Raw genomic sequence first — 13,474 nt, forward strand, 5'->3', positions numbered from 1 at the left:
GCAAACCTTTACGGTGGCAGACCAAAGCTTCAACATTGGCGTGCAGTTTCCTAAGTTGTTGATCTAGATTCTCAAATTGCTGCTGCTTTTCTTCAAACCACTGATGGCAAAGAAAAATGGGGAAAAAGAAAAAAAGGCCAATTTATCAAGGCACAAAAACTGTTATATTAGATTTAGTAGTGGTTGACAAGAGGCATACAACTGTGTGGCTCAACAGACCAAAGAGAATGGAGTCAATAGGTAAATGATTCTATGTTCTACGTCTATGAGCTGAAAGTGAGATTGTTTAACCTCCGATGGCCATCATTATACAGTTCAAAAAAAAAAAATCAGCTCTTACGGCATCCGATTCATTCATCTTGATTGTCATTTTGTTGACAGCGTCTGCAGCCTTGTTTACCATCCTCAATAATCCCGCTCCACTCAACGCCTGGGTGCTAACCGCTCTCGGCAGCTGCAATTGAATGACAAATAAGGGCAAACAAACCGGTTAAAGGTTAGCGTCTTATAAGAGGATCAAGCAGGAGTAAAGGATGTTACGCTTTCTCCACTAAAGTACATTTCAATACAGAGTAAACTCATTTTTTCTGATTTACAGCCTTTCCCATCCCAGTAGGGAGCATGGAAAAAAAAAAAAAAACCAAACAATTTAATTTACCGATTTTACATATAGATGAGCCAATATGGGGTTTGCCAAAAGGTCAATAGGAAGAGGGTCTCTAAAGCTTAAAGCAGCTACATCAGGTAGCCAGCGTGGGTCTTCCATCACTGTGTAAAAAGAAGGAAAAAAACTGCCAAGTATGGAAAACCTACTTTAAGAGCAAGAATAAAAATGAAATGCAATGTAGGAGCATAGGAATCAGTGAGGCACACGCAGACCGATTCACGTTAGTCTTGCTGACCGCTCGCCTTCAATTAGCTTTGTACGTTGGTTGTTGTGCAAACTGGAGACAAGATACAAGGAGGGAAAGGGCAGTTAGACTTGGAAGCTTCACCCCCTCTTTATTATAAATGCAGGAACAGTGGGAATTAAAAAAAAAAAAATCCATTATTGATTCCACAATGCTTTTCTGCAACACTAACGCCAGGCCTTCAATTCCTCTTCCATCAGGGACAGCATGTGACCACTGCAGCCAATCAGTGGCCACAGAGATGACATGTAGGGATAGACGCAGCGTGCTGGGCCCAGTCAACAACCCCTTTAAGACCCATTCAGCACAGCCTAGCATACCATGTACTGTGCCACAGTAAGGCTAAATGAAAAAGGAGGCACCCCCAAATAACAAGTCTCCAAACACTGACAGCAAACTACACAGCAAGTCTGATGAACATGACGCAGCCGCTTGTCATTACTGGTCACACATTGGAGTAATTGTGGATTTTATTATTGCACGGCTAATGTATCAGTCAGGAAATAATCCTGATATAGTCGCTGAACATATTGCCCTGACATATGCAACTGTATGCCATGCAGCTGCACACATGGGCTGTTCACTACAATTGTTAAAATAAAAATTATTGAAAATTAGCTGTTGTAACTTTTTTTTTTTTTTTTGCAGGATCCCCTTATAATTGAAATGCAACAATCAATGACCAATGCATTGTGAGTGGCAAGGAATAGTGATGCGTGAACATGCTTGTATAAGGTGTTATCAGAGCACGCTGGAGATCCGAGTATCCTCGGCGTGCTCAGAAAACATGTTCGCGTCGCAGCAGCTGCATGCTTGTTTGTCAGGCAATCTCTTCAAGTGGTATAGGTGCGAGACATGCAGCCGTAATGATGCAAACATGTTATCCGAGCATGCAGAAAATAGTCGGTTAGGACTCGAGCGTGCTCAGATAACACCTTATCCAAGCACCTTAGTCCATCACTAGAGGAACAAACCGTAGGCAAAACATGGGTCCAGAATCAGCAGGACCATTTACTAATGTTAAACATGAACCTGCTTATCCAGAAGCACAGAAAGTCCAATAGGCATGCTGCATTTCTTCAGAAAGAACAAGCCAGCCCCTTCTAAGGATCAAGTCACAGTCCATATCCTCCACACTACAGGATATCATGGGAAAGCTCTGCCTAGAGGCTACAAGAAGCAGGTCAAATCTAGCCGTGTTTGGCATTTTCCAGAACTTGACTTTCCAGCTTCTGTGAAGCCTCAGCTTTTCTGTAGCTCTTTATTCCTCTTAAAGGCCAGACCTGGAGCCTTCGCTCAGCAGGTCCAAAGCCAGGAGTGTAGTATGGGCCCACCCAGGCTCAATAGTCACTCCTAAATCCTAGATCGTAACCAACTTTAGACTTATTTTTAGGCCTTTTCATTGCTTACAGACTAGTTGGGAGGTTGGAGGCCCCCATCCATCACAAAGACATCTGAGAAGTGCACAGAATGGAGTTAAGGATTCAATAGATCTATAACTTACTATTGAATCTGTACTTGGATTTAGCTCCTGCCTGAGCTCTGCACTCCTCAGGTTTTTTGAGCAAAGGGTGGGTGTCTCAAGACCAGGACTCAAACTAATCTAAAGGCAATTATAGGGTCTAAGCTGAAGGGCCTAGCTGAAGCCCCTCCATGCCTGCTATAACAGTCCTACTGTGAAGACCAACCTGTGGCTGGGCTTCATTGGAGACCACGGTTTTCTCTACATATTGCTGTATTATGTTTTGAAGTATAGCTCACAAGCAATCAGATGATCACAGCTTCAAGTTCCCCCAACTACAAAAATAAAACTATATAAAGGTTTTTAAGCAGAAAGAAAAGTTAAAATTCAAATCTCCCCTCTTTTCCCCTCATTAAAAACAAAGGAAAAATGAGCATATGGGTCTTAGAAGGGGAGGACAAAAATGAAAGCGCAAAAATATAAAAATCGCCCAGTCGGGAATGAGTTAAAGGGGTATTCCCATCTCCAAGATCCTATCCCAATATGTAGTAGGTGTAATAGTAATATTAGCAAATATCTGATTCGCCATGTTTCTTTCCTCATGTACAGGTATTGCAGGACCTTAGGTATCCATGGTTACAACCAACAACTAGCTGTCAGTATATCAGTGGTCGTAACCATGGATACCTAAGGTCTTGCAGTACATGCACATGAGGAAAGAGACAAAACAAAATCAGAAGAACTATACTACATTTCTAATTGGTGGTATTTGCTGTTACTATTACACCTACTACATATTGGGATAGGATCTTGGAGAAATGTTGCTCAGAGATCAAGTCCTTCTAGTATTTATATAGAGAGCAGCAACCAGAGCGTCACGTTGTGGCATTTTCCCCCCCACTTGCTGCTTACAGCATACTAGTCAGACAAATGGCCGAAGTTCACCCTGGACATGAGCCCAGCTTTGTTATTTTATTTTTATTGGAATGTATATAACAAGTCTATCAGACCACATTAAATGAACATTTATTAAATCAAAACCTTAAAGATATCCTGGGAAGTGAAGAACATGTTGCCTTCTCTGGCAAAACGGACCTGTGTGCCCATGGAGTAGATGAGTGAATATCTGCACACGTCGCTGACAGCATTTCCTAGGCTGGTTATATGCATTAGCGAAACTGAAGCTTTTAATGAAAATTTCCATTGTTTCCTTCTCTAGAACAAAACAGGCTGGTTGCCCAGTAATGCGAGTGTAACCCCATAATAAATGTGTTTTGGACCATAACACTCAATGACGTGTACAGTACACCCCCCTACGTCATGCTGATCTCATGTACTTCAGCAGATCACTCGGGTATACTGCAGAAAAGGAAGACACCCCTGAATATGAGAGCATTTATCCCCTCTGAGGGCGGAAACATTACTGTATCCTCCCCCTAGGGTCACGGGAAGACCTGCAAGAGGAGCACAGCAGCAGACTTTATGGCTCCCTCTTACACACCAATAACTTCTCATCCTGCACCCCTTATATTCTAGCTGTGGCAATGGTCAGGACATATTACATGTCACTGGCAGTGAAAGGGTCAGTTCATTTTATTCTTTCACCCAGGATACTACATTAAATATTCTATTAGTTATTAGAAAGCAGTGCATTGTGGGAGCAGACAACAATGGACAAGCCACCACTGCCAACGGCAGATGGGAAACCCTGACAGATGATTTTACGTTGGGGGACCCAAGAGGCACCAGTAATGGCGCAAAGACCTGGGGTACATGATTGTAGAAGGAAAAGCGCTCTACTCTGGATAATGCTGAGCTGCAACACCAAACCAAATACTACTATTCATATAATATATAACGCAGGGCAGCGATGTATGGACATTGGACACCAAGGACCATACTCATTAAAAATAGCACACCTTACATCTGTGTGCCGCCGCTAAAGACTTTACTGCTAGTGATCAGCGCAAGTGCTTGTTACTCGTGTGCCTAGGGTGCTCAGGTATGCACTGAGTATTGCGGGTGCTCGAGTGACATGTTCGAGTCCCCGCGGCCTCATGTTCAGCGGCTGTTAGACAGCCACAAAGCCTGCATGATTGCCTTTGGTTGTCAGGCAATCCCCGCATGTTTTGTGGCTGTCTAACAGCAGCAAAACATGAGGCCGCAGGATCTCGAACATGTCACTCGAGCACCCGCAATACTCTGCACACACCAGAGCAAACTAGTTCTGAGCCCTTGCACTCATCACTAGTTACTGCAGCTGGGCACCTATTTCTGGCAAAATTTACACTACTTTTGTGGCATAAATTATAGGGAGTTTGTTGGGTGGCTTCATTACACACCATCTTCCCCCAGCTGTTTTATTAAGATGAAGGAGTTGGCCAGGACTGACACAAAAAATTCAAAAAGGTGGCAACATTTTTGTGCAACTTCGAGATGCAGGATGAATTTCAACATTTCAAGCAGTATTATGCCAACATTCTGTCGAAAAATCCTTGATAATCCTTGAGCAGAGTTATGTAGAATTAAATCGTGAAATGTAGTTAAAACCTGGATTATAAGAAATCCGGCCTAACAATATGCAGAAAACGGATATACAAAGCAGGGCTCTGGAGTCAGTAAGCCAAACCTCCGACTCAGACTCCTCAATTTCCCTGACTCCACAGCCCGGCCTTACTACTGAGCGTGTACATAAAGTGCAGCACAGATTCATCTCATCCTTAGATCAGGAACAGAACAGACATTTATAGGACATTTCAGAACTGTCCCAAATTCTTATGAAAAAATATTCAACACATCCTGCATTGTACGACTGTACCAATTTATTATATATTTTAGGAGTCCGAGTCGGTCCATTTTATACCGACTCCACAGCCCTGATACAAAAGTACAAGCAGAGAAATATAGGCACTGTACAATACTAACCTCCGAGCTTTCTAAGAACTGTCTAACATCAGGATCTTGCAAAAGTGCAGGGTGTTTCACAGTTCGTTGAAGATATCTATTTAGAAAAAAAAAATAATAATATACACACAGTGCTCAGGATAAATGAGTACACCCCAACAGATGTCAGAAAACCTTTTGTTTCCTTTCAGAATCAATGTATTCTATGGGTTCGCATACTACAAAATACTCCCACAAACATGGATCATTCATTGCAAACACAATGTTATTTTGCATACCCAAAAAAGTAATTTTCCTAATAAATTCATTGAAAACCATGTTGTAGAAATGAGTACACCCCAATGAAAGCCTTAGGCACAAAGATAAAGTTTAGAAGACAAAATTCTAATTAACAAGAGGCAAGTCTACTGTTTAGAAAGAATTAAAGATGGAAGTGTAATCATCTCTCAGATGTCCAGGTCAGAAGTTAACACCTAAACAGTTCACTGCAGTTAGTTAAAAAAAGTAGTAAGTCAAACAGGGTTGAGTATTTCCCATGACAATACAGGGTCCCTGCAGAGGAATGGCATGCATGGGTGTCATCAATGAAGGAAGCCTCTCCTAAAGCCCATGCACTAAAAAGCTCATCTATAATTTCCCAGAGCCCATGCTGAAAACTATGAAGACTACAGGGACACTATACTCGAGAGAAAAGACCAAGATAATTGTTTTTGGAACTGATGGTTTCAAAACTGTAAGGTATCGCAAAGGTGAGAAGTATAAAGGAAAAAGCATGGTGCCTACAGTGAAATATGGTGGTGGCAGTGACCTTATGGGGGGCTGCATGAGTGGTGATGGTGTCAGGGAGATACGTTCACAGATGTACTGCTCTATATTGAAAGAAGATGCTACTATCACTCCATGCCCTTGGTAGACGTGCACTTTTCCAACATGACAATGATCCAAAACATACATGTAAGGCCACTGTTGTATTTCTGAAGAAGAACATGGTGAAAGTGATTCAGTGGGCAAGTATGTTTCCTGATCTGAACCCAATCGAACACCTGCGGGGAATTCTGAAGAGACAAGTTGAGCATCACTCTCCATCCAGCGTCCAGAGACTCTAAACGAGGTCGTTCGTGAAAAATGGAAAAAAAGATACATGTTGCATGTCACCTACTTGTTTCTTCCATGCCTAGAAGACTTGGTGCTGCCCTTAAAAATCATGGACATCATACAAAATGGTAGATGTACTAGTTTTTGATGTGGGATGTATTCATTTTTGAATCAACTAATATAAACTAAAAAATATTAATTCCATTGCAAAATTTCTAATCTTATGGATTAAAAAAAAGTTCTATGAAACCAAGTCCTGTCAAAATGTTGGAAATTGTTTTTCTGTTTGGTGAGATATTAAGATCTTAATTTTCAAAGGGAGTGTTCTCCTTTATGCTGAGCACAGTACATTTTAAAAGGGGCAAAGAATAAGGCACATTGAACTTTAGGCCTTATCTATACAATTCTAATCACACACACTAAAACTGTATATAACTATCTGTCTCACTCTACAGTGGCATGCGAAAGTATTCACCTCCTGGCATTTTTCGTGTTTTGTACCTCACAAGCTAGAATTTCACAGATTTTTTTTTTTTTTTGAGGGTTAGCATCAGTTGATTTAAAGAACATTCCTACAACTGAACATTTGGTTTTCTTTTTATTTTGAGGCAAATGACAAAATAAGATAAAATAACTAAAAACTTCAGTGTGCATAACCATTCACCCCCCTAAAGTCAGTACTTTGTAGAGCCTCCTTTTGCAGCAATTACAGCTGCAAGTCGCTTTGGATAAGTCTGAGCTTTCCACTGGGATTTTTGTCCATTCCTCAAGGCAAAACTGCTCCAGCTCCTTCAAGTTAGTTGGTTCCCTCTGGTGAACAGCAATCTTCAAGTCTGATCACAGATTCTCAATTGGATTAAGGTCTGGGCTTTGACTAGGCCGCTCCAAAACACTTACACGTTTCGCCTTAAACCACTCGATTGTTGCTTTAGCAGTATGCTTTGGGTCATTATCTTGTTGCAAGGCGAACCTCCGCCACAGGGTCAAATCACTGACAGACTGAAACAGGTTTTGCTCAAGAATATCCATGTATTTTGGACCATCCATCTGCCCCTCGACTCGGATCATTTTCCCTGTCCCTGCTACCAAAAAATTATCCCCACAGCATGATGCTGCCACCAAGTTTCACTGTGGGGATGGTGTTCTTGGGGGTGATGAGCTGCACTGGTTTTGCGCCAGACATAGCGTATACCTTTGGTGGCCTAAAAGTTCAATTTTGATCTCATCTGACCACATCACTTTTCTCCATACCTTTGGGGAGTCTCCCATATGTTTTGAGTTTGCCAAAGACAAGCCTTACAATTTGTGTAAGTAAAGGCTTTTTCTGCCCACTCTTCCAAAAAAGCCACCTTTATGGAGTGTACGGCTTATTGTGGTCATATGGACAGATACTTCAGTCTTTGCTTGGGAACTCTGCAGCTTCTTCAGGGTTACCTTTGGTCTCGGTGCTGCCTCTCTGATTAATGCCCTACTTGCCCGGGCTGAGTTTTGGTGGGTGGCCCGCTCTTGGAAGGTATGTTGTGGTACCAAGTTCTTTCCATTTGATAATTGATTTGATGGTGCTCCGAAGAACCAGATTGGGAGATATCTATCTATCTATTCCACACCTGACTTGTGCTTCTCAACAACTTTGTCATGGCTTTATTTAGTCAAAAGAGGAGTGTGCACTCCGTAGTCACCAAATTTGTTTTTACGAGGCCTCATTCAGATTTCACATACAGGTACTTATCTTAGTGTCTACTGATAAAAAAAAAAAATCCAAGAACGGACACTAATTTGGATCAGTCTTTCAGATCAAACTCATAATTTAGAATACTTTATAAACAGCTTGAAAAAGGTTTTTAAAATCCAAAATGTTGATCTACTGAAATGTTCAGTAAATGTACTCAATACTTGGTCGGGGCTCCTTTTGCATCCATTACTGCATCAATGTGGCGTGGCACGGAGGCGATCAGCCTGTGGCACTGCTGAGGTGTTATGGAAGCCCAGGTTGCTTTGATAGCAGCCTTCAGCTCGTCTGCATTGTTGGGTCTGGTGTCTCATCTTCCTCTTGACAATACCCCATAGATTCTCTATGGGGTTAAGGTCAGGCGAGTTTGTTGTCCAATCAAGCACAGTGATACTGTTGTTTTTAAACCAGGTATTGGTACTTTTGGCAGTGTAGACAGGTGACAAGTCCAGCAAGAGAATGAAATTTCATCTCCAAAAAACTTGTCAGCAGAGGGAAGCACGAAGTGCTCTAAAATTTCCTGGTAGACGGCTGCGTTGACTTTGGTCTTGATAAAACAAAGTGGACCTACACCAGCAGATGACATGGCTCCTCAAACCATCACTGATTGTGGAAACTTCACACTAGACCTCAAGCAGCTTGGATTGTGGCCTCTCCACTCTTCCTCCAGACTCTGGGACCTTGATTTCCAAATGACAATTGGAACTCTGGGACCTTGCGGAGTGTGTCAATGACTGCCTTCTGGACATCTGTCAAGTCAGCAGTCTTCCCCATGATTGTGGAGCCTACTAAAACAGACTAAGGGACTTTTTTAAACACTTAGTGAGCCATTGCAGTTGTTTTGTTATTTTATCGTGATTTACTGAGATAATGACTTTTGTGTTTTCATTGACTGTAAGCCATAATCATCAACATTAACAGAAATAAACACTGGAAATAGATCACTCTGTTTGTAATGACTATATAATATAGGAGTTTCACTTTTTGTATTGAAGAACTGAAATAAATTAACTTTTTGATGATGTTCTAATTTAGTGAGAGGCACCTGTATAAATACATGCACACACAAACACACATTTGTCTGAGTGAGGCCTATTGTAAATGTTAACAGCTACAGAAATGTAATGTATGTTTTGTAGTCATTTCTAGATTAAGACAAAAACACCCAATATTTATGATAAATTTACCTTTCCAAAGCAGCTCTTCTCTTTTCAACAAATTCATTGGATGAAGAGTCTTCCTTTCCCACTTTAACTTTAGTCATGCCTTTAAAATAAAAATATTAACTACTGTAAAACCAAGAATACTTATATCTGCATTACTTTTCTAAAAAAGGGGCTGATATTCTTAATTCTGCAAAGCAACTGTGTGCTGACTAATATATAAAGGGGTTGTTCGGCCCAAATTGATAAGTCTACAGTTACTCTGTGTCTGCAGACTTATGAATCCCCGCAGCGTACGCACTGTGTGCTATGGGGTTTCGCCGGGTTCAGACTTAGGACCGGAGGTAAGTAGGAGTTATACATATTCCCAGCCAAAGCCTATCTAGTGGGCCTGGCCTCGCTTATACACTTATATGGAGCAAGGCTGTGCCCTCTAGCCGGCTAGGTCTCTATTTGAGATGCAGCTTTCCTTCATACAAGTGTATAAGCGAGGCCAAGGCCACTAGATGAGTTCTGGACGGGAATATGCACAACCCCTGGCAAAAATTATGGAATAACCGGGCTCGGAGGATGTTCATTCATTCAGTTGTTTAATGTTGTTGATAAAAAAGCAGATCACAGACATGGCACAAAACTAAAGTCATTTCAAATGGCAACTTTAGGGCTTTAAAAGGAACACTAGAAGAAATCAAGATTAAAAATGTGGTACTCAGTAAGAGTAATTTTTTTCAGACCAAGCCGAGGGAAAAAATTATGGAATCACCCTGTAAATTTTCATTTCCAAAACTAACACCTGCATCAAATTAGATCTGCTCGTTAGACTGCATCTAAAAAGGAGGGAGTGATCACACCTTGGAGAGCAGTTGCATCAAGTGGACTGACATGAATCATGGCTCCCACACGAGAGATGTCAATTGAAACAAAGGAGAGGATTCTCAAACTCTTAAAAGAAGGTAAATCATCACGCAATGTTGCAAAAGATGTTGGTTGTTCACAGTCAGCTCTGTCTAAAATCTGGACCAAATACAAACATGGGAAGGTTGTTAAAGGCAAACATACTGGTAGACCAAGGAAGACATCAAAGCATCAAGACCAGAAACTTAAAGCAATATGTCTCCAAAACAGGAAATGCACAACAAAACAAATGAGGAACGAATGGGAGCAAACTGGAGTCAATGTCTGTGACCGAACTGTAAGAAACCGCCTGAAGGAAATGGGATTGACATACAGAAAAACTAAACAAAAGCCATCATTAACACCTAAACAGAAAAAAACAAGGTTACAATGGGCTAAGGAAAAGCAATTGTGGACTGTGGATGACTGGATGAAAGTCATATTCAGTGATGAATTGGGAATCTGCACTGGGCAAGTTGATGATGCTGGAACTTTTGTTTGGTGCCATTCCAATGAGATTTATAAAGATGACTGCATGAAGAGAACATGCAAATTTCCACAGTCATTGATGATATGGGGCTGCATGTCAGGTAAAGGCACTGGGGAGATGGCTGTCATTACATCTTCAATAAATGCCCAAGTTTACATTGATATTTTGGACCGTTTTCTTATCCCATCAATTGAAAGGATGTTTGGGGATGATGACATTTTTCAAGATGATAATGCATCCTGCCATAGAGCAAAAACGGTGAAAATATTCCTTGAAAAAAGACACATAAGGTCAATGTCATGGCCTGCAAATAGTCCGGATCTCAATCCAATTGAAAATCTTTGGTGGAAGTTGAAGAAAATGGTCCATGACAAGGCTCCAACCTACAAAGCTGATCTGGCAACAGCAATCAGAGAAAGTTGGAGCCAGATTGATGAAGAGTACTATTTGTCACTCATTATGTCCATGCCTCAGAGACTGCAAGCTGTTATTAAAGCCAGAGGTGGTGCAACAAAATACTAGTGATGTATTGGAGTGTTCTTTTGTGTGTTTGTTTTTCATGATTCCATAATTTTTCCTCAGAATTGAGTGATTCCATAATTTTTTCCCTCTGCTTGGTCTGAAAAAAATTACCCTTACTGAGTACCACATTTTTATTCTTGATTTCTTTTAGTGTTTCTTAAAGCCCTAAAGTTGCCATTTGAAATGACTTTAGTTTTGTGCCATGTCTGTGATCTGCTTTTTTTCAACAACATTAAACAACTGAATGAACATCCTCCGAGCCTGGTGATTCCATAATTTTTGCCAGGGGTTGTGTAACTCATACATACCCTCCTGTCCCAGGTCTGAACCCGGCGAATCCCCACAGCACACAGTGCCTGCGTTGGGGGGATTCATAAGTCTGCAGTCACACAGTAAATGCAGACTCATCAATTTGGACCGGACAACCCCTTTAACATTAGTGTAAATGTGACTGGCCAATTCTGAACACAACCACAATTATAAAGAGGGTGTTCACAGTTCTGCAACCACATTATTTTAATTTTTCATGTCTTCCTCAAATCGATTTCACTTTGTCTCTCAATGGATTTCAAATCCACTGACAAAGTCAGCTTAACATCTGTTGTGGGTAAATTGTTTGAAGGATTTCTTAGAGATGCTATTGTAGAATATCTTAATGATAATAACTGTCTAACTCAATATCAACATGGATTCATGAGGGATCGCTCCTGCCAAACAAACCTGATGGCCTTCTACGAGGAGGTGAGCTCACAGCTGGACCGGGGAGAGTCAGTGGATGTTGTATACCTTGACTTCTCCAAAGCATTTGATACCGTGCCACACAAAAGGTTGGTATATAAAATGAGAATGCTTGGTCTGGGGGATAATGTGTGCAAGTGGGTAAATAGCTGGCTGAGTGATAGAAAGCAGAGGGTGGTTATCAATGGAGTAAGCTCAGGGTGTGTCAGGGTTACTAGCGGGGTGCCTCAAGGGTCTGTCTTGGGCCCTATATTATTTAATATATTTATTAATGATCTAGTGGAAGGGTTGCATAGTAAAATAGCAATATTTGCAGATGATACTAAACTTTGTAAAGTAGTTAATACAGATGAGGATAGGGCACAGCTACAGGAGGATTTAGATAAATTGGGGAGTTGGGCCAAAAAATGGCAAATGGGGTTCAATGCCGATAAATGTAAGGTCATGCACATGGGAAAGAAAAACAGCAGTCACCCATACATATTAAATGGGAAACCGTTGGGGAAATCTGACATGGAGAAGGACCTGGGCATCTTGGTTAATAACCAATTAAATTGGAGTGCCCAGTGTCAGGCAGCAGCTGCGAAGGCAAATAGAGTCATGGCATGCATCAGAAGAGGAATAGGGGCATATGATGAGAACATTGTTCTTCCTCTGTATAAAGCGCTGGTAAGGCCGCACTTAGAATATTGTGCACAGTTCTGGGCTCCGGTGCTCAGGAAAGACATATTGGAGCTAGAGACGGTACAAAGGAGGGCGACTAAGGTAATAAAGGGAATGGAGGGACTAGAATACCCAGAGAGGTTGTCAAAATTAGGCCTATTTACATTGGAAAAGAGAAGGCTTAGGGGAGACCTCATAAACATGTATAAATACATCAGGGGGCAGTACAGAGATCTCTCCCATGACCTGTTTATACCAAGGATGGTGACAAAGACGAGGGGGTACACTATGCGTCTGGAGGAAAGGAGGTTCCTCCACCAGCATAGAAGGGGATTCTTTACGGTCAGAGTCGTGAGACTCTGGAACTCTCTGGGAGAGGAAGTGGTGATGTCCAACTCACTTAATGAGTCCAAGAGAGGCCTGGACGCCTTTCTTAAGAACAATAAAATTACATCTTATGCTTAGTTAATTAATCCAGGGATTTAATCTGACTGCCAGATTGGTGTCGGGAAGTGAATTTTTCCTCAATGATGTAAATTGGCCTATACCGCATGGTATAGGAATAGCGGAATAGCTGCAGTGCACAAGAAATAGGCTGAACTGGATGGACGCTTGTCTTTTTTCGGCCTTATAAACTATGCAACTATTTGTACAGATTATAGGTTACATTAAAAAAGGTGCCAAAAAGTCTGAAATGATTCTTAGTAGGATTTTTTTTTTTTTTTTAAGAGGACAAGAACCTGGCATTTTAACAGGGGTGTGTAGACTTTTTATATCCACTATGTGCATTTATGATCATGTCCATAATATACTTGGTATGCTCCACATTAGATACATTACTGGAGTAACATTGCACTTATCTATTTAAATTGACAATTGTTTTTATCAGGCTTTTTTTAATGA

General features: G+C 41.2%; 1 protein-coding gene across 1 annotated transcript in view; it reads right to left on the bottom strand.

Annotated features, from left to right (window-relative positions):
* Positions 1-13,474, bottom strand: part of SNX2 (sorting nexin 2) — a 47,707-nt gene that overhangs the window by 16,076 nt on the left and 18,157 nt on the right. Inside the window, exons 7-10 of the mRNA XM_073676859.1 lie at positions 9,289-9,367; positions 5,299-5,374; positions 341-454; positions 7-100 (exon numbers count right to left, since the gene is read on the bottom strand). Of these exons, the coding sequence (XP_073532960.1) occupies positions 7-100; positions 341-454; positions 5,299-5,374; positions 9,289-9,367 (363 nt within the window). The remainder of the gene's footprint in view (positions 1-6; positions 101-340; positions 455-5,298; positions 5,375-9,288; positions 9,368-13,474) is intronic.

Source organism: Phyllobates terribilis, unplaced genomic scaffold, assembly GCF_046119375.1.
Source record: "Phyllobates terribilis strain yellow unplaced genomic scaffold, ASM4611937v1 Scaffold_1__5_contigs__length_1240528914, whole genome shotgun sequence".
Classification (NCBI taxonomy): domain Eukaryota; kingdom Metazoa; phylum Chordata; class Amphibia; order Anura; family Dendrobatidae; genus Phyllobates; species Phyllobates terribilis.